Raw genomic sequence first — 23,380 nt, 5'->3', positions numbered from 1 at the left:
TCTGTCCAATCCCATTAAGCAGAAGGCCCCTGGAGGGTGGAGTGCTGACGTGGGCCTTGCTGCTGACGCTGTCGAGGAGGCCCACGCACCGCCCCCGCCAACACACACACACCCAGCCTGGGGCTCCAGCTTGGGTCTCCTCCCGCTCCTGGAAGGTCAGGAGGGGTTTTTGTCCAGAGACTGCCCAGGGGGGCAGCCTAGGAGCAGCTCAGAGACACAGGCCCCTTCCCGAGAGACGCTCAGGAGAGAAGGCTCGGTGTGACAGCTCAAGTCTTCCCATCCTGGGCCTGTGTCCCCCTCCCTGTCTTCACCTTCCTCGTGCCTCGTCCTCTCTTTCTCCTCCCTCTTCCACCTGTTTCTCCCCACATTACCTACTGAACAGGTTTTATGTTTCGTGCTCTTATTTTACAAGGGAGGCCCAGTGGAAACTTAGCCCTGAAACCAAGCCCTCCTATAGCCGTGCTGCCTGTAAACCTTGGTTGGCTTCTGAAGGCTGGTACCAGGCAGCGGGCACCGGGGCTTGGTCTGTAGCACCCTGTTGCTGTTCAGGACCCTGGGTGGCCAGCTTGCGGTTGGTTTCCTGGACTCCCTCCCCACAAGTAAGTAGGATGAGATTTGTGCTCTTTATTTTTGTTTGTTTGTCTTTGTTTTCTAAGGAATCAGTTGTCATTTATTGATGGTTTGCCACACGCCAAAGGCTTTACAAACAGTCATCCTTTGAAACCTTATTACTTAGGAGGGGTTAATTCTTCATTCCACAGCAGGGAAAATAGACTCCAGAGGGAAAGAGACCTGCTCAAAGCCATACAGCGGTGCCCAGACTGGGAGGCGGTTGTCCTGCCTTCTCTTAGTTACACCTTCCATCTCCGAGGTGAGAAGGGGGGATAGGCGTTGGTGCCAGAGACAGCTGTGATCGAACCAGAGCCCCTCCTGGGGTCCCAAGTAATGGCCTAGAGGCCCGACCTTGTCCACGTGCACCCCCATCCAGCTGGCTACCACACCCTCTCCTCAAAGCCCAGACCTGTTTCATCCAGCCCCAGGCTGGACCTGGCACCTTCCATCTATGCAGGAACCCCGCCCTTGCCCAGGGGCCCAGAAGGGTAGGGCTTGAACATCTTACAGAGGCTGGCATTGTTATGAAACTATGGGTGAGGAGGACTGTGGGGCTACTAACCCCCAAATTCCTGGAGGTCTGTAAGAAGTGGGAAGATAGGTACATCATTTCAAATTTTTATTTTTCACGGAGCTGACGGAGGAGATCCAGCTATGGAATCCAGAGAGAGTTCTACAGGAACAGAACAGAAATTGCCTGGGCCTAGGTCCAGAGAAGGCCTGGAGCCGCCTGGGCTACCGTTCAGTGCCAGCTTCATCCTTGGCACTCAGCCCCTCACACAGCATCGCTCAGCTCCCGAGAGCCAGAGCCCACGGCACAGTGGCAGCCGCTCCTGGCTATGGCTGCAGCTGTTGTCCTGCCCAAGGAGGAGTGCGGGGTTGGCTCTGAGGGCCAAGGAGGCCAAGCCAGAAAGAGTCTTAGAAATTACCCAGTCCATCCTCATTTTAGAGATGATGCAGCGAGGACCAAAAAGAACAGTGGCTTTCACAGAGAATGAACATGGAGGCTCAACCTTGGGCTTCTGGTCTACTGAGGGTGTCTGCCCAAAGACCCCTCTAAGCATGTCTGAGTGTTGGTGTCTGGAGGGGCTGGCCTGTGTGTGTGTGTGTGTGTGTGTGTGTGTCTGTGTTTGCCAGGATGTGTCTGTGGCCCAAGCTTCCGTCCATGCCATGGTTTCCACGTCTCTCTAGGTCTCTCTATGGGCGCTCCTGTGAGCAGGAACTTAGGGCCACGGCCAGAGAGGGATGGGCATATTCCTATAATCTTAGGAGGCCTCTCCAAGCTGAGTAGAGAGGGTGGGTCCTGAGGGAAAGAGAGGAATGGGGACTTTGGTCCCAGTGGAGAAGGAAAGACCAGAAGGCAGGATTGGGCCATGGATGAGAAGGGTCCTGAACTAACATGGGATGGGGGGGAAACAAAACTAAGATGGGGTGTGGGTCCCTGGGCATTGAGACGTGCTCTTAACCCTCACGTGGGCCCAGCCCTCTGTTCACCCCAGTGGCAACCCCGGGGGAGTAGTCACATGATATGGCACTTTTCAGCTGATTGCTTGAGGTCCCCCAGTGTGGCCTGGGCCTTGTCCTTGAGTGAGCCGATGTCCAAGCCAGGGAGACTGGCCAACTGCCCGAGGACAGAGGCCCTCTCCTCCTCCTCCTCTGTGTCCTCCGCAATCATCTTGGCCAGCTCCCGGGGCAGCTCCACGTCTCCACCTGCCATCTGAATCTGGCTCTCATCTGTCTCGTTCTGAAGGGAAGAGGGGAAGAGGCAGAGTGGGGCTGGAGGCCCAGGAAGACCCAGAGTTGAAGGGACAGTGGGGAGGCCTGGCCTGGGCTCCCAGCCCCTAGATTCTCGAGCCACATGTTCCGGTGAGCTCAGCCCCCACCCGCACATCCCAGTATCGAGCTTTGGACACTTGGGACATGGAGACCTTGCACTTCCACGCCTTGCATTTTATACCACCTAACTTCACTCTGACATACCAAAGACACTCGCATAGTGAATAAAGCAAAATGGAAATGCTTAGGAGTCAAACTGTTCCAGGCAGCTAGGTCATAAGCTGGCGTTCATTGCCTACGCTGGAGGATGTATTGATCGAGGTGATGTGTACCATTTATTAAGTGCCTATTGTATGACTGACATTCAAAATACCCCTGTGAGGTAGGTGTTCTTATTTCTATTTTCTATTTCTATTTTACAAATAAGGGGAAATTGAGGCTAAGTTTTAAGTAAGCAAATTACTCAACTTAAGTAACTTGTGCAAGTCACACAACTAGGAAGCAGAGGCACTTGTTTTAAACCTACATCATGGGGACGCCTGGGTGGTTCAGTCAGCTGAACTGAGGGGCTGACTTCGGCTCAGGTCATGGTCCCAAGGTCCCAGGATCGAGTCCTGTGTCAGGCCCCCTGCTTAGTGGGGAGTCTGCTTTTTCTCCCTCTCCTTCTTCCCCTGCTTGTGCTCTCTCTCTCTCAAATAAATAAATAAAATCTTAAAAAAAATAAACCTATGGGGCACCTGGTTGGCTCAGTGGGTTAAAGCCTCTGCCTTCGGCTCAGATCATGATCTCAGGGTCCTGGGATAGAGCCCCACATCGGGCTCTCTGCTCAGCAAGGAGCCTGCTTCCTCCTCTCTCTCTCTGCCTGCCTCTCTGCCTACTTGTGATCTCTGTCAAATAAATAAATAAAATCTTAAAAAAAAAACCTACATCATGGATTCAAATATCTGTGCTCTCTCTGCACACCTACTGGTTGCCATTGTATTTCTCTACCCCCTTGGGGACCCTGGCCCTTTCCACTCTATGTCCTACTCAGTTACAGCCAAGACTTCCCTCCACTCCACCTTACCCCCCGCTTTTTAAAAAAGATTTTATTTAATTGAGAGAGAGAGAGAACAGGCAGGGGATAGAGACGGAGGCAGAGGGAGAAGCAGGCTCACAGCCAAACAGGGAGCCAGATACGGGACTCGATCCCATGACCCCAGGACCATGACCTGAGCCGAAGGCGGACGCTTCACTGACAGAGCCACCCAGGCACCCAGTCTTGCCTCTTTCATTAGATGCAGGTTCTCTGATGGCAGGAATTGTGTCTCTTAACGGGCTTAGTGCAAGCATTTGAGCAATGACTCCATTCCTAGCTGGGTTTAACTCATTACATTTCCTGGCTTCCTGGACTGGTTTTCCCTCTGAGAGACTGGTGCCCTCTGGAGAGTCAGAGGCAGCCAAAGGATCAGTAAAGATTTGTTGAATGAGTGAATGTGATGTTCACATGTCTGATCTTCTAATTTAAGTGGAAGATTCTGGGCACTGGGAGTACTTTGTGCCTCACTTTCCTCCTTAGGCAACAATTCCATGCCCATCCAGTGCTGTAATGCCTGTAGGAGACATTTGGCTGTTGACCAACCAAGGGGCATTTTGCTCTCTGCAGAGGGACTCCTACCCTGGATGGCAGCTGGGGTCCTACAGCAACCTGAGGTTCCATGTTCACAGGCTTGAGCTCTGACCCCGCTCCAACACTAGCTGGCTGTGTGGCCTTGTCATCTTGTAATCTCTCTGAGCCTCAGTTTCCTTATTTGTAGTGTGGGTGATAGCCACCTGGAAACGTTATTGAGGGACTACATAAGGGGATGAAGACTGAGCACCTGAACCACAGAGGGTGCTGCATTCTCTACCCCTGTCCCTGTCCCCCACCTCCCCCCACCCCGTGTGCAGGAGCTCAGTACTCAACCTCAACCTCGTACGCAACCTTGCAGTAAAATCAACTGCTTTCCGATTCTTCCTCTGCCTGGGCCTGATTAGGGTTTGGGGGAAGGGGACATGGGGGAGAGAAGGGGCTTGAACTGGCTCCAGAAACACAAACCTATCAGTCTTGGGAAGGCTGGGCTTCCTTGCAGCACCAAGCCGTGGCCTCTGAGTCTTCTTTCCTCTGAGAAAGAAGGATCCAACCAAGAACTCCCTGAGTTCCAGGAGCTGAGTTGTGGAGTCCAGAGTCTGGAGGAAGAGTGGGGAGCCCCAAGCTCAGGGTCCCAATGTGCCTAGCAGCCCAGGCTCCTAAGCTTACCTTGGGCAGCCGATATTTATCTCTGAAGTGGCTCCGCAGCGTGGCCCGCTCAGCCTTCCTCTGCGTGAACTGCGCATCCCGCTCCATCCTGCGGGGGCACCGGGGGCGGAGTCATCTCAGGGGCTGAGAGAATGGGCGGGGTCTGCGAGGGAAGGGCCGAGGGGTCTCTGCGCATCCCTTCCCGGGGCGCTAACATCATCCTGCCTGACTCGGCTGTGGCTGTGTGCTCCGACCTGACGGGTCTTGGGTCTCAGTCTTTGCTGCCTCTCCCCACATCATCGCGGCCCTTTCTCTGCACCTGCCACTGGACTCTCCCGGCAGGAGCTTCAGCCTGTCTCGCTCATTCTGCAGACCCTAATACGTGTCCCTCGCAGGCTCCAACTCCGTCTGTCTTTTCCCTTCCTGACAGATTGTGTCGTGTGGGGGAAAGTATTCGGGACAGACTTGGGTTTGCGTCCCGGCTGCATTGCCACTTTTGGTACGCCACTTACTTCCCTCTTTTGCAACTCACAAAACTATTATCAGGATTAAGCGAAATAATAGCTAATGTTTAATGATATAGCATGTGCCAGGCATTGTGCTATGCAGTTTACATGCGTTAAATAATTTAATCCTTATAAATATATAAGGCAAGTTTTATGGTTACCACCCCCATTTTACAGAAGAGGAAACTGAGGCACAGAAAGGTTTAGGTAACCTGTCTAAAGTCACCCATCTAAAAAGAAGACAAACCTAGATCTGAACCTAAGCAGTCTAGCTCTGGGGGCCAGCCCCAGCTGCCTCTCTGTCCCAGCACTGCCCACACACAAGTAGACATTGAGACTCAGTATCTATGAATGCCCCATCTCAAGATCTGTCTCCGTGACTCTGACCCCCCTCAGCGGCATCGCTTTTCTCAGAACCTCAGGCTCAGAGGAGCTCCAGTTGGAAGATGGAGACGGTTAGGACCAGATCGGATTAAGGGATTACCTGTTTCATCAGAAATGCACGTGCCCCCACCCCATCCCACAGCCTTTCTGCCCCTGCCCCCACTCCCTCTGGGCCCGGAGTGCGAAGCTGGGACGGGGTCCTGGGTTTGAGATAGGGTGACTCTGGGAGCAGCCTAGAAAGCACATGCCAGCCTCTTACCGTGTCTAGAAAAGTAGGGTAAGGGACTCGGGGTCTGAAACCGCCCTAGAGGTCGGCCAGGTGGCTGGAGGGGGTGGGGGAAGGTCGTTGGAGCCAGGAAAGGATCCCACTCACTTCTCTTCCACCAGTTGCTTCTGATACTCCTCATACTCTTCTCGGCTCATGCCCTGCGCTTCGGCCGCCGATTTGTCCCCGTCCCCCTTGTCCTCGCCGCCCCCCAGGCTCCCGGTGAGATTCTTCAGCTGGCCGCCCACCATAGTCTTCACCATGAACGCCATGGTCTTCGCTGGCCCTGGCACCGGGCTCCGGGAGCCAGGCACGTCCGCACCTACTTCAGCACTAGGTCTCGCGGACAGCTCCTGCCGCGGGCAGGCGCCCCACGCTCTGAGCCTCCCGCTGCCCGCCCCCGCCCAGGCCCGCCTCCACCTCCCCAAACCCCTCCTCACGGGGGGCGGGGGGCATGCACGGGGCTGAGGAGGCTGGACCACGTGCCCGCTCCGCGCTCCCGCCTCCCCCACGTGCCTCCTACCACGCCAAGCTCCGCCTGGGCATTGCTGACAACAGATTAGGGCCTGTGGGGGTGGGGTCGCTCCCCAGGGAAAGGGGCTGCACTGATGCGCCTGGAACATTGCTCCTCAGTCTCCCCCCACTCCCTCCCCTCTCAGGTCGCTGACAGCCAGGATTTCAGCTAGCTGTTTCAAGTGGTAGCAAGGGGCAAAGATTCTGCCCTGGCCCGTACCCCATCCTCCCCAGCCCGCTGTCCCAACAGCTGCTCAATGAGCTGGATTGGACGCGGGGAAAGAGCGGGAGACCAGAAAGCGGGAATCCCAATTATGTCTCCACGGGTTGCCTCAGAGTTCTCCCTCACACGCCAGCCCCGCCAGCCCCGCTGAACTCTAGAGCTGCAAAAAGTGGAGAAGGGGAGGGTTGTTCATGGTGATGCTAGCTGGGCTGAGCCAGGAAGGACACCTGGAAGTACCACTCTTTGTTCTGGAGGAATTTGGGGATAGAATTATACACGTTTGTGACTTCTACTCCCTCCATCCTCTAGGGCTCAAGCCTTGTGGGGTATCTGGGTTTTGGTAATCAAGTCAGTCCTTGAGCCCCTTGCCTGCTTGGAGCCCACTGCCAGCTACCTGTCCAGAGAAAGTGGAAGCCTTCAGAAAGATTAAGGTAAATGAGCATATCAAAGCACTGGGAGATGTAAATCACCTTTAATAAGACTGGCGCTTGCCAAAAGTAAGGTGTGAGCAGGAGCTGGGCACCCAAAAGGAGAGAGTACTGACCAAGCTCTTTACCCCCAGACACTACCCCCTCCTTCAGGGCTTTCAGGTGAGTCTTGCATGAATGCTAAGGGAGAAAGGCTGCCTCCTCAGAACCCCCAGAGCCCCAGGGTTTCGTGGTGCAGGACACAACCGTTTGCCTGCCGACAAACAGTCCCAAAGGCTCTTGTCCAGCTCCTGCCTACTGTCAGGGAAAGGAGAAGAAGGTTACTTGGATTTCTGCCTTTGGGGCTTTTAAGAACAGCCTCCCACATTCACCTCTCTAGCATCTCTCCCCCAGAGTCTCCCCTGTTCTAGGACCTTTTATGGCTCCCCTGGCCTGTCCCATCAGGACCACATTATTCCCCTGGCATTTAAGGTCTGTCCAGCTGGCTCCAGCCTTATGGCTACCATTGTAAGCCTACATAATGCATATAAGCTTGTCATCATTTCCACTTTGTACGTGTGCTGTTCTCACCTGGAGGCTGTCCTCTCTTCTACTCTGCTTTTAAAGCTCAACACATTTCACTTCTCCCCCGGGACCACTCCAGACCACACTGATTCTTCTTGTCTTGAAATTTCACCAATAAGGACTGTCAGTCCCATTTCTGAGCATCTTAGCACACTCTCCATATCTAAATGTTTCATTCATTCCACAAACACCGACCAATCAGAATTAGTGACCTCCTCCCTCTTTTAAATTCTCTTTGCCCAATTTCACAAACTGGTCCCATACTTTGCTTTGATAGTACTGAACTTGCCACTTTTTCTCCAGAATATTGTGCCTTTTTCATGCTTCCATGTCTTTTCTCTGCATTGATGCCCTTACTTATCTTGACAGGCTGGAAAACTTCTAGTTATCTTGATGACCCATATCCAAGGTCCCTTCCAGGTCAATGCTCTGATCACCCCAAGCTGGGTCAAGTGTTCTTTTCTTGTACTATCATAGCCCCTGAGCTTCCTGCCATCATGGCACCGACCACAAAACTATCAGTTACCCGTCAGTTTCTTACACCAGCAAGTGAGTTCTGTGAGGGCAGGACTTAGATGGGGCCAGTAGCTACCTGGTGGTCAGTAGAGTCTATCAGAAAAAAATGGGTCCTAGCCTGAGGGCCACTCCTTGCCAGCTGGTAGACCAGGCACATTCCTCCTGGGCCTCAGTGCACCATCTCTCAAACTGGGTGGCTATGACCCAGAATTAAGGAATGCCAGGTGAGCATAGGATGCCTTACCCATGGGAAGACCCACCTGAAGTGCACATAACAGAAGAAGCCAACAGTCTGAATGAGGAGGAAAAACAAGAACATTCTGGGCCGTAGGCACGAGGAGGCCCCTGGGAGTTGGCCAGGTGGGTGAGCGTTCTTGGCTGCTGCTTTCTGAAAGGGTACATTCTAAAGTCTTGGATCAGCTTCTTACCCAAAGGAAGAGGGGACCTGGAATCTGGGCTCTGTGTGGGCTCTAATTCCTTTCCTCAGGCTTGGGGCACCCTGGTTCTCATCCAGGGAACTTGGAGAAGGTTCAGAGTAAAAAGCTGCTGCCCCCACCCTAGCTCCCATGGCTCTGTTTGTGGGAACAGCTGGGAAGGCCTAGGGCCTGGGATCTTCAGGGCTCTGAAGGCTCTAGAGTTAAGAAAGAAGAAGTAGAGAGTGAAAGCCAAGGTGAGGGTGAGGGTGAGGACAAAGGTAAGAGCAAGATGGGGCACAGGGAAGGGAGAGCTTCACTGCTGAGTTCTGGGGACTCCCATTTCCCTTCTGGTCACTGAGGGGGGTTGGAGCCAAGGGTCTTCAGGGCCCTGCTGGCATCGAGAGTCTATGGGAGCTTCCAGAGAGTGGATCGGGCAGAGAGAAGATCACATGCATATCACAGACACAGACATATGTGTGCCTGCCTGCAGTCCCAACAGGGGAGCATGAGGGCATGAGGGCCTGCAGTGCTGGAGGAAGGGGGCTGAGCCTGGACCTCAAGGATGGGGTCCTCCTGGTACCCCTTCCTTCCCACTCACCAATGGGCCCTGAAGGTCCTTCTGCAGGAAGCTCAGGATCTGGGCCAGCTCTAAGAAATGATGCTTGGTGCCCACCGGCAGATAGAAGAGCTGGGCTCTTGAGGCCACGTGGGCAGCTGCATCTCTGGTGGGGGATGGAAACCAAGGGAGATGACTCATTATGCCTTCTAGTTGCAGCCAACCCCCCTAACCACTTAATCCTAGTAATAAGTGGATAATCATAATCTCTAACGGCAGCACCTGGTGGGAAACAGACATCATCCATAGGGCCCCTTCTTAGGGGCTGGTCTTCTTTCCCCCAAAGCTTCATTCTGCATCCCCAGACAGCTTTAGGTCAGAGGAACGTCTCCCTAAAGTTGTCGTCTCAACTCTAGGCTCCCTGGACTTTGCTTTCCATCCCCAGTCCCTAGGGGATTTAGTTCCTCTTCCTCTTTCCATCTTCCCACACCTAAGTGTCTAGATGTGGGTAAGGGACCCAGAATCCAGCATCCAGCCTGATCCCTCCTCCATGGCATCAAGGTGACCTCTCTGTGCCTCGAGCTCTATGGGTAGCTCCTGAGACTCGGCCCAGGGTGGGATGTTGGTGGGAGGCAAGGTGGCAGGCAAAAAGCAGTCAGGGACCGCCCCCTCTTCAGCTGGGCCTGATCTTATTTATGGTTCCTCCAAGAGGGCCATTAAAACATCTACTCCATGGGGTGCCTGGGTGGCTCAGTCAGTTAAGCGTCTGCCTTTGGCTCAAGTCATGATCCCAAGGTCCAGCGTTCAAGCCCCTTGTGGGGCTCCTTGCTTAGCAGGGGGCCTGCTTCTTCCTCTCCCCCTGCCTGGCTCCTCCCGCTTGTGCTCTGTCTCTCTCTAATAAATAAATAAAATCTTAAAAACAAACAAAAAACCAGCCAAACAAAAAACATCCCGTCTTTCCAGGACCTATCACTGAAGGAGGAGGGTTCAGATTTACCTGCCCTCCCTGGGAAGACGGGGTTCCGATAGGGGCTCTCATGAGGGGTTCTTCCCAGGGAAAGTTACTTTTTTTTTTTTTCTTAAGATTTTTAATTTATTTATTTGACAGAGAGAGATCACAAGTAGGCAGAGAGGCAGGCAGAGAGAGAGAGAGGAGGAAGCAGGCTCCCTGCTGAGCAGAGAGCCCGATGCGGGACTCGATTCCAGGACCCTGAGATCATGACCTGAGCCTAAGGCAGCGGCTTAACCCACTGAGCCACCCAGGCGCCCCGGAAAGTTATTTTTAAACTAGGAATTTCAGACTTTAAACTTGATACAATTAAGTTCAGGTCCACTGGACAAACCTAACTCTGCCCCAGCCCCTTCCCATGTGTCAGACTTTGTGCTGGATGCTCAGGAAGTGAAGAAAGGAATAGGGAACCGATGGAGGGACTTGAGGCTGAGCAAGTGGGTGAAGCAGGGCTTCTCTGCTCCCCCTCTACCGGACCCCTCCTGGCAGGTGTCTTTACCTCATCTCTTGCAGGTCCTGGAGAAGAGTCCTCTGTCCACGGAGCAGGGCGCTGACCTTGGCCAAGTCCTGCAGGAATGCTGCCCTGTCCTCTAGGGCCCAGAGCACAGCCCTTCTCTTCCTAAAGTCCCTCTTCCCCAAGGACACTGTAGCCCCTTCCTTCTGGAAGGCCTTGCCAGCTTACCTGGCCCCTCGTCAGTTTGGACATGACCTGACACATTGAGTTTCCCCCCCTGTCCAGCTGGGCTTCTGGATTCCTCTTCCTCTCAAACCCCTCCCCCTGGGGGTCACAGGCTTTCTGCCCTTTGCAGAAGTGGTTCTGCCCCTGAAGGAGGCAGAGGCCCAGTCCAATCCTCTGTTATCTACCCCACCAGCCCCCGGGGCACAGTGCAAGATGGGACCAGTGCTGAACAACTCTCAGTGCTTGGGCCTCTGTCTTGCTGAGTGGCCTGGAGAAGTGACATCCCCTCTCTGGGGTGGAGATTCTGGCAGGAGGAGCTCTGGGCCTAGCCTTGGAGTACGGCCCCATCCCCACTTCCCCCCTCCAGCAGCCCAGCCTCAGCTGCCTGGCCTGAGGACACGAGATGAAAGACCTGAGCTGCCAGAGCCCAGCCAAGCCCCCAGGAGCCACGGGCCTCTTCTGCCCGGCATCTCACAGCTTGAATGAGTCCCGGGCTCTCAGGCCCTGGGCTGGGCGTGCCATGGGACACGGCTCCCTGGAGGAGAAGCCAGGAGAGAGCAGTGGGGATGAAACGAGGATTCTGGTCCATCTGAGCATGAAGCAAGCCATGTGTGAACCAAATCACATGTGGAGCTACATGCAAATTAGCACCCAGTCTATTTCTGGCACATGTCTACAGCCCGCGTCCAAATGCCCAGCGTCTCCCCTCCCAAGCCCTGCCGTGTGGATCTGTGGGCTACCCTCCCTCATGCTCCCCTGCCTGGCAGGTCCGCCCTACCCTGCCCCCTGCAGCACTATTCCCTGGCTCTCCTTCCCCTCCAGAGCTTGGGGGAGATGTGTTCCTAAGTAGAGTGCTCCCTCCTCTTTCTGGACAGAGGGAGCCCCCTGGGGGCAGGGACCCAGTCCCTGAGGGAGCTGTCTTGTCCAGACCTGCAGGCAGGGCCATGGGTGCCCAAGGGGCCACTCACCCAAGTTCCCATAGGCCTGGTGTGGCCCAGGGACCCCAGCTGCTTCTTCCATTGTCTCTCAGCCTGGGCCAGCTGTTCAGATAGACCCTGGAGAGCCTGCAGGGTCTGGCGGTGTCTGCCCAGCATCTCTGCCAGCACAAAGCTTCTTTCCCCTGGAGATTGGGGCAGAGCTGGAACAGGCAGCCAGCTGGGACAGGGTAGCAGATCCTATCTTTTGGGGGCTCTTTTGGGGGAGCAGAAAGGCATGGCTTCTGCCTCCTAGACTCTCCCCTGGAAAGCTATGTCTGGGTTGTGGGGTGGGGATAGGACAGAGTTCCTGGGACCCAGGGCCTGCTAGATATGCCCTCCTCAAATCTTCATCTCCCCATTAGTTAAAAAGCTCCTGCTTTGAATGGAAGAGGATCCTGCGATGCTCAAATGGGACCCTGCTCCCTTACCCTACCTCCCTGCTCCCTTACCCTCTTCCTGGACTTCAGAGCTCCGCTGTGGAATCACGTGCTCCTTGGTGCCCAGGGCCAGCCTTGCCCAAAGCCCTTCCAGCTGCCTCGCCAGCCGGAGCTCCTCCATCTCCAGAAAGGGCTGGGGGGGAGGCTGGAAAAAGAAGACAAAACTCAGGCCTGAAATCCATGGGAGATCGGTGGGTGAGGGGAGCTTTCCCACCAGGTCTCCATTCCCCCTCCTGGAGCACCCCAGCTGGGTCTCCCTCAGCTCAGCCACCAGGCCCTGCAGTTTCTGTCCCACTCTGCTGTTGCCAGTCCCCACAGCCTTCCCTCCTGCTGCTGCCTGGGCCCCAGCAGTTCTCTCAGGACTCAGACCTTTGTCGCTGCTGCTCCTCTGCTCAGCTACATCTCTCTGCCCTTTCAAGCTCATCTCTCCCAGGTGGCCTTTCCTGCTCCCCCTGGCGGGTCAGGACCGTTCGGTGCTCCTACAGCCCGCAGCCAGCTGTGGACGTGCTCTGGGACAGGGCCTAGCTCTAGGTCACCTCTGGCCCCCAGCACTGCCCAAAACAAGGCCTGGTCTGAGCAAAGCTCAGAGAGAGAGATAGCCTTAGAGATAAAGGCTGGAATGACAGGACTGATTGCACATGGCGTGAGCAGAAGCATCTGGGGCAGGAAAGTGTCCCTGGGCTGTGTTTCCCCCAGCTCTCCCCTGAAGGCCGGCCCAGAGCTGGCATCACCTTTGGACCCAGCTCACTCAGACTGAAGGTCAGGAAGGACAGGATGTCATGGTCATCTGGAAAGAGAAGAGAGAAGGGAAAGGAAGACGTCCCCTCACCCAGTGGCCCACTTACTCAGCCCTCCTCCTCCCCCAGGCTCCATTACATTCCAGGTAGGCAGGAGATCTGGGTGGCTTTGGGCAACTCTAGCCCTCCTCTTGCTCACTTCATAGGAAATGTGTGAGGGTCAGACAAGCAGATGGGGGGCACTGTGAGGGTTGACCCACACACAGAGCCAAAGATGGGCCTGTGGTGAATGGCTAGAGCCAGAGCAACAGGCTGAGTGACACCCTCAGACCCCAGAGCGTGGCTGTTACTGACAGAAGCAACCACACAATGGCCACGTCCTCAGCATGGCTCCAACCATGTCACTCTTCTCCTCACAAACCTTCCATGGCTCCCTAGTGCCTACAGTCTAAAGACAAAAGTCCTGGCCTTGAAGAACTGCTACTCTCAGATTGCACCCTGATTTCCAGTTGTGGGTCCCTCCGTGGACTCTTCATGATATTATGTCCTTTTGCTCCAGTCCCCTAAATGTCCCTCATGTCCCTCTTCCACTTGCCCCACAGTTCCCAGCTAGAGGCACCTATAGGGCCATCCTTGGAATAAAGACTTCTTGTGCTTTATCTTATTTGAGACTTCCGGCAACTCTGCAAGGCAAACATGAGCTTCCCGATGGTAACAGAGGCCCAGAGAGGGCTTGTGCATGACTCTCCAGGCCACATGGAGAGGAAGTGGCTGACCCACACCCAGAGCTCTTTAGAGGGTGTGCTCAGGGTGGGTCATGGGACATTAGGTAGCACTCCTCTGCTCTTACCTGCCCAGAGGACCCTTACCTGCCAGGGTGCTAGTGGCTGCCGAGACCCCAAAGAAACCTCCAGGAGCCAAGAGCAGGGGCCCCGTGTCAACGCACACCTCCTCTTGGTCACCGGGAGTGAGGCCACTGTTCTGGGACACCTGAGGGGCACAGAGGACTGAGCCCCCTGCACCCGGAACCCCCTGATCCCAGCAGTGGGCATCGTCCCCACCTCTGATCCAGTGGCTCTCCTGGTTCTAAAGGCGGCCACGGGGCCCGATGTCGGAGTGGCAAGGAGGGACACGTTCACCTGGTCTCACGCTAGCTCCCCTAAGCATGTGCTCTGGGAGTTAGCAGTCTGTGCAGGGACCAGAGTGCAGCCCCTCTGTGCAACAGACCCCGCGTGGTGTCACAGGCACCAGTCTGCTGGGGTCACGGGTGCGCTCACAGCAGCTCTGTAGCTCTGAGCCTTATGGTCGGCCCCTCCCTGCCCAGAGAACCAGCAAAAGCAGAAGGGGTACTCACGCGCAGCCGCTGCCCCCAGTAGGTGATCCGTGCTCTGAAGGGGTGTGGTAGGTTGCGGAAATCCCAGCGGCAGGCGCCCAGCTCGCTGCCAGCTCCGTCCCTGTGGGCACTTGGAATCCAGCCGGGCAGTGGCAGGGGTGGGGGCCACTCTGCATGGGCCTACAGCAACCCCCTGACCCCCACTGGGTGACCCGGGGAATAGGACATGTTCCTATGTCTAGCTTGAGTCTCTCTTGATGTAGTCTGCTTCTTTAGTAGGAGACAGCGAGGAGCAGGGAAGCCAGCCTGGCCAGGCAGAGAGCTACCTCTCAGAGTTTACCGAAGGGGCCTTCCTGTGACTCTTCCCTCAGGGAGACAGCCTGGGACGTCCTCAGTCCCCCAGGCCCTCCACATCCTCCCACCGTCCCTTCCTTAACCTCCATGTCCCCCTGCGCTTCTGGGAAGTCTTCTCCAAGCTTGAAGCAGCAGGACAGACTCAGGCCAGGCCGCACGAGGCGAGTTCTGTGTGCCTCCGAGGTCCTGAGTTTCTCTGGGCCCAGAGCCGCATAGACCAGGCAGTCACTGCCGTCTTCAGCCGAGAGGGAGGCAGCCCAGAGCCGACAGAAGCCACAGCTTGAGCAGCGGCCCGTGTGACCTTGGGCAAATTAACAGGTCCTTCCAGGCCTGAGTTGCCCCATCTTTAAAATGAGGATAATAATTGAAACTACCTCATAACTTTGTTATGAGGGTTAACTAAGACAGTGAGTGCAAAGTGCTTGGCGCTGTGCCCAGGACACAGGTAAGCTGTGCTCTATAAACACCGCAATTACTCTAATTCTTATGAGCTAAGGGATGTTTGCTGAGAAACACTGAGGAGGCAGCTGGGCTGGGTGGGAAGGGCAGCCACGTCATCTGGGAGAAAGGGAAGGCGCTGGCTGGCAGGCGGCGGGGTGGAGGGGCAGGGTGTGGCCCATCTGGCCTCAAATCTCAGCTCTGCACAGAGCTGTGTGACCTCCGGCATGTCGCTCCACCTCTCTGGGCTTGAGGGTCCTTGCCTGTAGCTGGGGACTAATAATGCCCCCTTCTCCGGAGTGTTGCTGACCGGGTGAGATGTGAGTGAGAGCGCTCAGCACAGGCTCTGCCCTGTGTCCTTTCACACCCCGCACTCCCCCCAAGTGGGGGCTGTTAGGTTGTACGAATTGAGGACTCAGTGGGGCAGTTACCGGGCCCATCTGGGACCAAGCGGGAGGGAGTTCAGGGCAGCAGCAAGCAGCTCAGATGAGAGGCCCTCGGGGAGGGGACAGTCTTGGTGGGGTGGGGTGGGGGGATCCCATCAGAAGCTGGGGCAGGGGCCTGAGTCGGCGGTGTGGGTAACCGCTGAGGCCCTCGTGGCCCAGGAGAGGGGTAGGAGTCTGTCCAGACAGGGCCTTACCCACGTGCCTCATAGCGAGTGTGTCCGTCGCTGGCCAGCACACGGATGGCGGGGCTGTTCTGCACGGGGGCGGGGGTGTGTGATGGGCAGCCTGAGCCATGGGCACAGAGAGGAGGGGGACAGTGTGGATGGTGGGGGGTGGGAAATTACTCTCACCTGGGTGTCCTCAGCTGAGGAGTCGAACAGGATCCCGATGCCATCCCACGAGGTCGGCCCCTCCGGGACGGAGCCTATTTGGCCTCTGTCCCGGGTGTACCACACGGCCTGCGGGTCCCCAGCGGCTCAGTCCCCGGGGTTCCTCAGGACAACAGAACCTAGGCTCACCACCCATCTCCCTGTCTCACCCCCTCTGCCAGGCCCTGGTTAGGGCCACTCACCACGCCCCGGGCTCCCCTGCGCCTTGGCCCAGTCACCCGCATCTGCACCTCCACCTCCCAGGCAGAGAAGAGGACAGGGACCCTGCTCCACACGGCGCCACTACGGTTCTGCATGGACGGGACCAGCCGCACTTCTTCCAGGCCCAGCATGGCATCTGCAGACCAGGGCAGCTCAGGCCTGGGGCCCCACCGTCCCCGTTTCTCCCATCATTATCTCTCTGCCTGGGCTGGGACCGGGGAGCAGGGGAAAGGAGGGAACATCAAGGCCTGCCAGTAAATAACAGGCCTGTTGGATGCGGGAACCCACTGAGGAAGGGGGAGCTGGAGCCCAGCACAGCCGGGTGGGGGGGGGGGCTTTGCCAGGGGAGGCCGACGGACCCCAGACCCACGGGGTGGTGCTTTACCTAACTTCTCACACAAGCCTCCCTACACGCCTGTACGGCCTGCTTTTTAAAGACCCCATTTACACAAGGAAACCGAGGCTCCGAACGGTTAAGGAACTAAGTGGATTCAAACTTGGCTCCATAGGATTCCAAGTACAGCTGACCCTTAAACAACATGGCCACATATGGTGCAGGTCCATTTATATGCAAATGTTTTTGATAAATGCAGTATGATACTGTAAATGTATTTTTTTCTTTATGTTTTTTTTTCTTCTTTTAGAAAAATGTTTTTAGAGTGTGAGAGAGCAGGAGCGGGAACAGGGGGAGGAGCAGAGGGGAAGGGAAAGGGGCCAGAAGGAGTCTTAAGCAGACTCTGTGGTGCTGAGTGTGGAGCCTGATCCCTGGACCCTGAGATCACGACCTGAGCCAAAACCAGGACTGGGTGTTTAACGGAATTAGCCACCCAAGCTCCCAGCTTCTTCATGATTTTCTTGATAACACTTTCTTCTCTCTGGCTTACCTTTTTATAAGAATCCAGTATATAATACATGTAACATACAAAATATGTGTTACTTGGCCATCTGGGTATCTGTAAAGCTTCTGGTCAAGCTATGAACAGTTAAGTTTTGGGACATAAGTTATACCCTAATTTTGCACTGTGTGTGGGCTTGGCTCCCCAGCCCCTGTGTTGTTCAAGCGTCAGCTTTTTCTACCACAGGAGAGATTTGTGTCACCCCTTTCCACGTCTCAGGTGAGAAAATAGGCCCTGCGAAGGAAAAGGATGTGCCCGAGGCCAGAGGACACAGCAGAGTGCTTTGCAAGAACAGCCACGCTGGGGTTCAGGACTCCAGGCTGGGGAAGTGGGGAGAGACTCCGGTGTGGCCAAATGAGGCCGGGGACTTCTTGGTGGGGGGAGGGCGGGGTAGGGTACCTAGGGGAAAGCATGAAAGCAAAGGTGGGAACTGGCTGGCAGGACCATGAGGAAAGGGTGGAGGATGAAGAGTGTGTGTGAATTCTCAGTGGCTGTGCCTAGGGGGAGGTCTGTCTGGGAGGAGGAGGGAAAGGGGAGAGAAACTGAGGCAGGCTTGGCAGGAATCAGGGGTAAGGAGATCAGAGGCCTCACCCCAGCTGGTTCCCCACCTCTCTGGCCTGCCAGCCTGGAACCTGGCCCAAGGCCCAGGCCTTGCCAGGACTTTCCGGAGACGGCTAATCCAGGGTGTTTGCTCAGCAAGGCCAGGGCTGGGGGCAGGGAGGCTCAGAGGCAGCAAGGCCAAATGTCCCTGGGAGTCCTTAGAAGCCACCACTGCCTCTGAAGTGACTTGCAGGAGGCAAGGATGGTCTGCTGTACAGGGCACTAATGCATTCAGCTTTACCTGGCTTGTCCGTGAGACCTCACCCTCAAACTGTGATTCCTTGAGGCTGACGGCCCCGTGTCTCTGGGCTGGGCACAGAGGGCCATACTGGGGGAAGTCTGGTATAAGGATGAGGAAGTGCATGAATGGACAGGACACATATCACCACGTGATCTCAGAGAATGTGCCTCTGCTCCCCCATAGGGTCTGGGACACTCCAGACTCAACCGGGCCCAGAGCAGGGTGTGTTTTACAGGCCCTGCCATCGTAGGCCTGAGGCAGGGTCTGGCTTGGTGCTGTGAGAATTGGCCCCTTTCCTTGTTTACCTCCCATGTGTCTGTGAGGAAAATTGGTCCAAAGACCCTTCAGACAGAGCCTGTCATCTTAAAGGGATATTCGTTCTGGTCTCAGTCAGGAATCATGCCCTTTCTCACAGACACAGAAGTACATAGTGGATCTGCTTTCTCTCTTTGCTTTGCTTGCTGGGTGGCTCTGAACCAGATCCATGGCCGAACTCTGAAAGGCGGGCAGACCCCATGGCCTGTTTTGGTGACAAGCCATGTTCCTGGACTCATGTCCTGCCTCAGCCTTAACCCTGAGTCTTGTTCTCCTTGGTACTACATGGGTCCTTGTAAGTCCTTGGAAAGCCTTTTTGACAGGTACCTGGGTGGGTTAAGCATCCGACTCTTGATTTTGACTCAGGGCATGATCTCAGGGTTGTGATACTGAGCCCTGCCTCAGGGGGAAAAAAAAGTCCTTTTTGAACAAGATCGAGTAGAAGACAGACTATGGAGGCCTTGGCTTGGAAGTTTCTGAAATATCTGAAGGAAGTTTCTGAAGCATGCTCTCACGCCTGCTTCCAACCAACACAGACAAAACAGCTGGCCACGAGGGTACCTCCCTCCAGCAGCCCCCAGTTCTCACGGACATCCACAGGCCTGGCAGCAAGGTGCAGGGAGAGGGGAGGCAGTTGCTCGTCCAAGTTGCCCTTGCATCTGTGTCTGGGACTCAGCATGTGAGCAAGCGTGTGTGTGTGCTTATGGGTCCAGCAGGCAGAGGAAGAAGAGGGGGTCCGAGGAGAGGCAAAAGGAGAAGAAAGAAGTCCTAGGGCATAGAAAGAGAGGCAGAGGGAAGAAATGGAGACTGGTGGATGGCAGAGGTGTTGTGGTGAAGGAAGACAGGCCTGGGAGGGCTCCTGGGGCTGAGGCCACTGCCTGCCCAGGCCTGGCTCCATCTTGGACAGCAGCTGGTACCAGCAGGCCCATTCCCCACTGAGTCACAGCCATCTAAAGCTGGTCAGCCCCTCCAGAGGGTTCAACCCCACCCCTCACCTCCATGATGACTCCAGAAGGGTATTCCTGCCCCAGGCAACGCCAGTCTTGGTCCTTTGAAGCTCAGCTTGTACTCAAACCTTCTGTGAGGAGGACTGGCCCCCGCAGAGCTATAGGGGCCCAGGAGCAGGAGGAGGAGAAGGCAGAACAAGGGCTCTGGGCCACTGACCACCAGCATTGCGAAGGGATCTGCTGTCTGGGCCCCTGGGAGGAGCTGCCGCTGGCAGGGCAGGGAGGGGCTCCGGGGACAGGGCCAGGTGGGGAGGAGCTGGTTTCTGGCACTGTTCTCTCCCTTCATCCCTGACACAGACATCCTGTTCCTTCTAGGCCTGACCTCAGGCCCAGCCCCTCCCTCATCTCCAGCCTGTCCCCTGGCCTCTCACCCACCCAGTTCTGCCCCTGCTCCTGGACTCAGGCCATCTTCCCACCTTCTATCAGCTCCAGCAGCCGAGAGGCATCAGGGATCATAAGGACAGGCCTTGGCCCCCAGCAGCCCTAGCCTCTCCCTTTGCTCAGAGCCTCCACCTCCTGCCTCCTTCCTGCAGACAGGAGTCCCGACCTGTCTGGTCATTATCCCCAACCCACCCCCAGCCTTCCCTGTCCCACTCGCTCTGCTGAGGCGCTCAGCGCAGTCCCACATTCCTGACACTCAGGCCTCCAAGCAGCCTGGTTTCCTCCACACATAAATTACATGAGGAAGAGAAAGGGAGTCCCACCAGAGCAAATAAATGCAGTGTGTGGACCTTGTTTGGAGCCTCCTTTTAAACAACCAATTAGGGAAAAATGAGACTATTGGGGGAAATCTGAACAATGAATACTTGATTAAAATAAGGAATTATTGTTAAAGACTTTAGGAGTAATACTGGTATTGTGGTTACATGTTTTTAAAAAGTGTTTTGGGGGGTGCCTGGGTGGCTCAGTGGGTTAAAACTTCTGCCTCCTGCTCCAGTTGTGGTCTCGGGGTTCTGGAATCAAGCCAGATGCATCGGGCACTCTGCTCAGCGGGGAGCCTGCTTCCCTCTCTCTCTCTGCCTGCTGCTCTGCCTACTTGTGATCCCTGTCTGTCAAATAAATAAACTCTTTTTAAAAATATATTTAAAAAAAAAGTGTTTTGGGGGTGCCTGGGTATCTCAGTTGGTTAAGCATCTGCCTTCGGCTCAGGTCGTAATTCCAGGGTCCTGGGATTGAGCCCCATGTCGGGTTCCCTCCTTAGTGGGGGGCCTGCTTTTCCCTCTCCCTCTCTCACTCCCCCTGTTTGTGTTGCTTCTCTCGCTGTGTCTCTGTCAAATAAATAAATATTAAATTAAATTTATATTTAATTATTATCAATTATATATTAATATATTATTGATAATATAATTATGGGTGTATTGTCTGGGGGCCCTATATTATATAATATATAATATTATATATTATTGATAATATAATTATTAAATTATAATTAAACAATTAATTATTTAAATTTAATTAAAATGAATTAAAATAAATAAAATAAGTATTAAAGTATTAAAAAAATGTTCTGTCTTTTAGAGAAACATAGGAAAGCTGTACCAATGAACTGATATCATGTCTAGGATCTGCTTCCACAGGTCCCGGAGCTTAGAGCTTGGTGGCAGGTAAGGGGCCACAGAGGACACAGGATTGGTCTGGAGCTGCTGTTCAAGTTGGATGGTTAGGATGTGGGCATTCATTAGAATCTTCCCTCTACTACATATGTTTATGTGATTATTTCCATACTAAAAATGTTTTAAAAAAGAAATCCTACATTTTAAATATTTTCACTCAAATAAATGCTCATTTTCCAGAGTGGCTGGCTCATTTGCCAAGAATTCTGGCTAGCTGAAGTTTCACTGTACTTTGTAAGTTCCCAGTAGGATTAAGTTACCCAAGCTCTACAAATTAATTAAAATCAAGGCAGTAAGTGGAAAATTTTAGGACATGCTAAAAGGAAATCTTCATTTCTCAACAGTAAGCCTTTAGCCACCTCCACCCGCTGTCCCCATCAGCTTTGCGAGCACGGCCACAGCCACGCTGTGGAAAGGCAGGCCCCAATGCAGCCCGGCTCCCTGGTCTGCCACTCAGTCCTTCTGGCTCCTGCCCCCACTGCCCCATGACAACCGCTCCAGCAAGGCCTGACAATAACCCTGTTCTTTGTTTCTAGTGGACACTTCTCCACCTGTCTCTGCCTTGTGGAAGGCACCGGAACATCCACTTTCTCTGTTCCCTTCCCCTGCTTGCTCCTGGAGGCCTTAGCTGCTCCTCTGCCACCACCCTTCCTCCCTGGTCCCTCACACGGCAGCTTCTTGCGCTTGTGCCTCTCCTCTCCCTCCAACTGCGTCCATGCCAAGTTTGCCCAGGCCAACAGCTTCCAGTGCCATTGCTCTGTTCCTGATCCCCAAACCTCTGCTATCAAGCAGGCTTCTCCTGGAGCTGTAGGCCTGAATGCCTAATCCTGCAGGGGACATCTCTACCTGGATGTCCTGAAGGCCCCCAGACAATACACCCATCCCCAGCTCTCCTGTTCTCCAACCTCTGGCCCATCCTTGTCCTAGGCTAGGGTCTCAGGGATGGCAGCCCCTCCCCTGCCCCGGTCAAATTAGAGCCACCACTTCAATTTCCTCTTGCTACCCCTAGACCGCCATGCCTGATCCTCTGGTTGCCAAGCCTGTTTCTTCAGCATACATCTCCATGCTAAGATGGGGGACATGAGATGATACCTCTAGGGTCTTGAGAATAGGGCCTGGCCTGTAGTGAGCGCTCAGATCAGTAAAATGCTAACTGCATTCACATTCCTCTCCACCTCTGATGGCTTCTCCAGCCCAGGCCGTCGCCAGTCACATCCTACCTGGCCAGCTGCTGCCTCCCCACTGTCTCCCTGTCTCTACTCCGTACACTCCCACTCCCAGGGCCAGATTGTAGCCAGATCATTTTTCTAAGATGCAGAGAGGACCACATCACTCCTTGGTCCTCACCACTGGCCATCTTTGTGCAAAATCTCATGGGATCTGCGGGGCTGGGTGGGGTCTGGGCCCTGCTTTCTCTCCAGCTTCGTGTGTTCCTGAAAGCCCCCTGTTGGCACCTGAGGACCAGACGCACCAGGCTAGAGCCCCCCAGCACCTTTGCCCTGGCAGTGCCCTTCCGTTGTCAGAAGCACCCCATTCTCTGCCCCTGCGGCTCCTGCCCCCTCCACCTCACCAGATTTCCAAGCACCAGGTTGAGCCTGAGTGGGATCCCTATTAATCACAAGCTCCATGAGGGTAAGAACTGTGTCTTCCTTGTCTATGCTAAGCCAGCAGCCAGCACATGGCAGAAGGATGAGAGAAAAGGAAGGAGGGAACAGAAATGCCATAGGCCAAGTGAGAGAATGCAAGGAAGGAATGGGGCAGACTCGAGTGCCACTGGGTGGAAAGATGGGAAGCACCTGGCTATCTGGGCTGCAGACCCACGGGTCCCTGTCCACCTGCCCCCACTTGTTCTTTGTTCCAATTCTATGGCCACACACTGTTGCAGGGCTCTGAACCCAGGCCAGTTTTCAAAATGCCCTGCCAGCAAAGTCAGGCTGGTGGTTTGATACATGTCAGCAAATCTGAATCAGAGCTCCCTGCCACCCTCCCCAGGGCTGACCATGACCATCACCACGGTGCTACCTGTGGCTCCCTCCTTGGGAGCTGGCTCCCACTGCAGGCCCACCCTCTGTGCTCTGGCAGGCGTCAGCCACCCCTCCCACTCTAAGGAAGGCTCCCCCTTCAATCACTGCCATGCCCGCACCTGTTTTTTGTCCCCTCAGCATGTAGACTCCGCCTGCAGATAAACGTTCTTCCTGTTCACGCCCTGCTCACGCCTCTGCTGCCTTCAAATCCCCTAACTCATCCTCTTTCCTCTTCTTACAGCTCAGTCCCCCAAGATTGGTGACCCTCCCGCATCACTCACTGCCTAGCCAGGCTTGGAATCTGCAGCCCCACAAACTCAGGTTTGGCTAAAGTCCCCAGCGGCCTCCTTGTGGCTACCCAGGGGCAAGCTCCGGTCCTCTGGGAAGAAAGGACCTGCTGGCTGGCCCCTTTTCACCTATGACATGAAGCCACTGGTAAGCTCACTCAGCTGCTTCTCCTGTCCCTCTGGAGGCTGTCCACTCCCGCCATCCCCTCCTGCACTTGTCAGTCTTCCCTGGAACTTCTCCATCAGCAGCCCAGGTGATTGTTCCTTCCTGCTCAGAACCTGCTATTGGCACCCCATGGCTCTAAGGGTGACAAAAGCCAACCCTTCCTCTGGCCTCCCCTCTCCACCTCGTCTCCCTGTGTAGCTTCACCATGTTTCCAG

The 23,380-nt window shown here is 55.0% G+C and overlaps 2 protein-coding genes across 12 annotated transcripts; both read right to left on the bottom strand.

Moving 5' to 3' along the window:
• Positions 1 to 777: 777 nt before the first annotated feature.
• Positions 778 to 6,189, bottom strand: CPLX3 (complexin 3). Its single transcript, XM_082734248.1, has 3 exons — positions 5,909 to 6,189; positions 4,667 to 4,754; positions 778 to 2,356 (listed from the first exon to the last, which is right to left on the bottom strand). The coding sequence occupies exons 1-3, from the start codon at positions 6,070 to 6,072 to the stop codon at positions 2,132 to 2,134; spliced, it is 477 nt and encodes a 158-aa protein (XP_082590374.1). The 5' UTR covers positions 6,073 to 6,189; the 3' UTR covers positions 778 to 2,131.
• Positions 6,190 to 6,989: 800 nt separating this feature from the next.
• LMAN1L (lectin, mannose binding 1 like) lies at positions 6,990 to 19,466 on the bottom strand. 11 transcript variants are annotated; one of them, XM_082736558.1, is made up of 13 exons: positions 19,064 to 19,466; positions 15,998 to 16,152; positions 15,777 to 15,884; positions 15,621 to 15,679; positions 14,210 to 14,318; positions 13,725 to 13,845; positions 12,850 to 12,905; positions 12,131 to 12,263; positions 11,673 to 11,824; positions 10,525 to 10,592; positions 9,059 to 9,182; positions 8,305 to 8,432; positions 6,990 to 7,261 (listed from the first exon to the last, which is right to left on the bottom strand). In XM_082736558.1, the coding sequence occupies exons 1-13, from the start codon at positions 19,374 to 19,376 to the stop codon at positions 7,123 to 7,125; spliced, it is 1,665 nt and encodes a 554-aa protein (XP_082592684.1). In that variant the 5' UTR covers positions 19,377 to 19,466; the 3' UTR covers positions 6,990 to 7,122. The 11 variants fall into 11 exon arrangements, with proteins under 11 accessions (XP_082592684.1, XP_082592687.1, XP_082592688.1 ...); XM_082736561.1 differs by having other exon boundaries at positions 6,990 to 7,258; XM_082736562.1 differs by having other exon boundaries at positions 14,210 to 14,309.
• Between the last annotated feature and the right edge of the window lie 3,914 nt (positions 19,467 to 23,380).

The sequence above is a fragment of the Mustela nivalis genome (assembly GCF_964662115.1).
Source record: "Mustela nivalis genome assembly, chromosome: 6".
Taxonomy (NCBI): Eukaryota; Metazoa; Chordata; class Mammalia; order Carnivora; family Mustelidae; genus Mustela; species Mustela nivalis.
The sequence above is the reverse complement of the archived record's forward strand: the minus strand, read 5'-3'. Positions and strand labels throughout refer to the sequence as shown.

Coding starts and splice junctions, on each gene's coding strand:
- CPLX3 (XM_082734248.1), bottom strand. CDS start 6,072: ATGGCGTTCATGGTGAAGACTATGGTGGGCGGCCAGCTGAAGAATCTC. Junction 4,755..5,908: donor AAGCAACTGGTGGAAGAGAA/GTGAGTGGGATC, acceptor GTGCCCCCGCAG/GATGGAGCGGGATGCGCAGT. Junction 2,357..4,666: donor ATAAATATCGGCTGCCCAAG/GTAAGCTTAGGA, acceptor TCTTCCCTTCAG/AACGAGACAGATGAGAGCCA.
- LMAN1L (XM_082736558.1), bottom strand. CDS start 19,376: ATGTCTGTGTCAGGGATGAAGGGAGAGAACAGTGCCAGAAACCAGCTC. Junction 13,846..14,209: donor ACTGGGGGCAGCGGCTGCGC/GTGAGTACCCCT, acceptor TGTGCCCCTCAG/GTGTCCCAGAACAGTGGCCT. Junction 9,183..10,524: donor CAGGACCTGCAAGAGATGAG/GTAAAGACACCT, acceptor ATCCCCCACCAG/AGATGCAGCTGCCCACGTGG.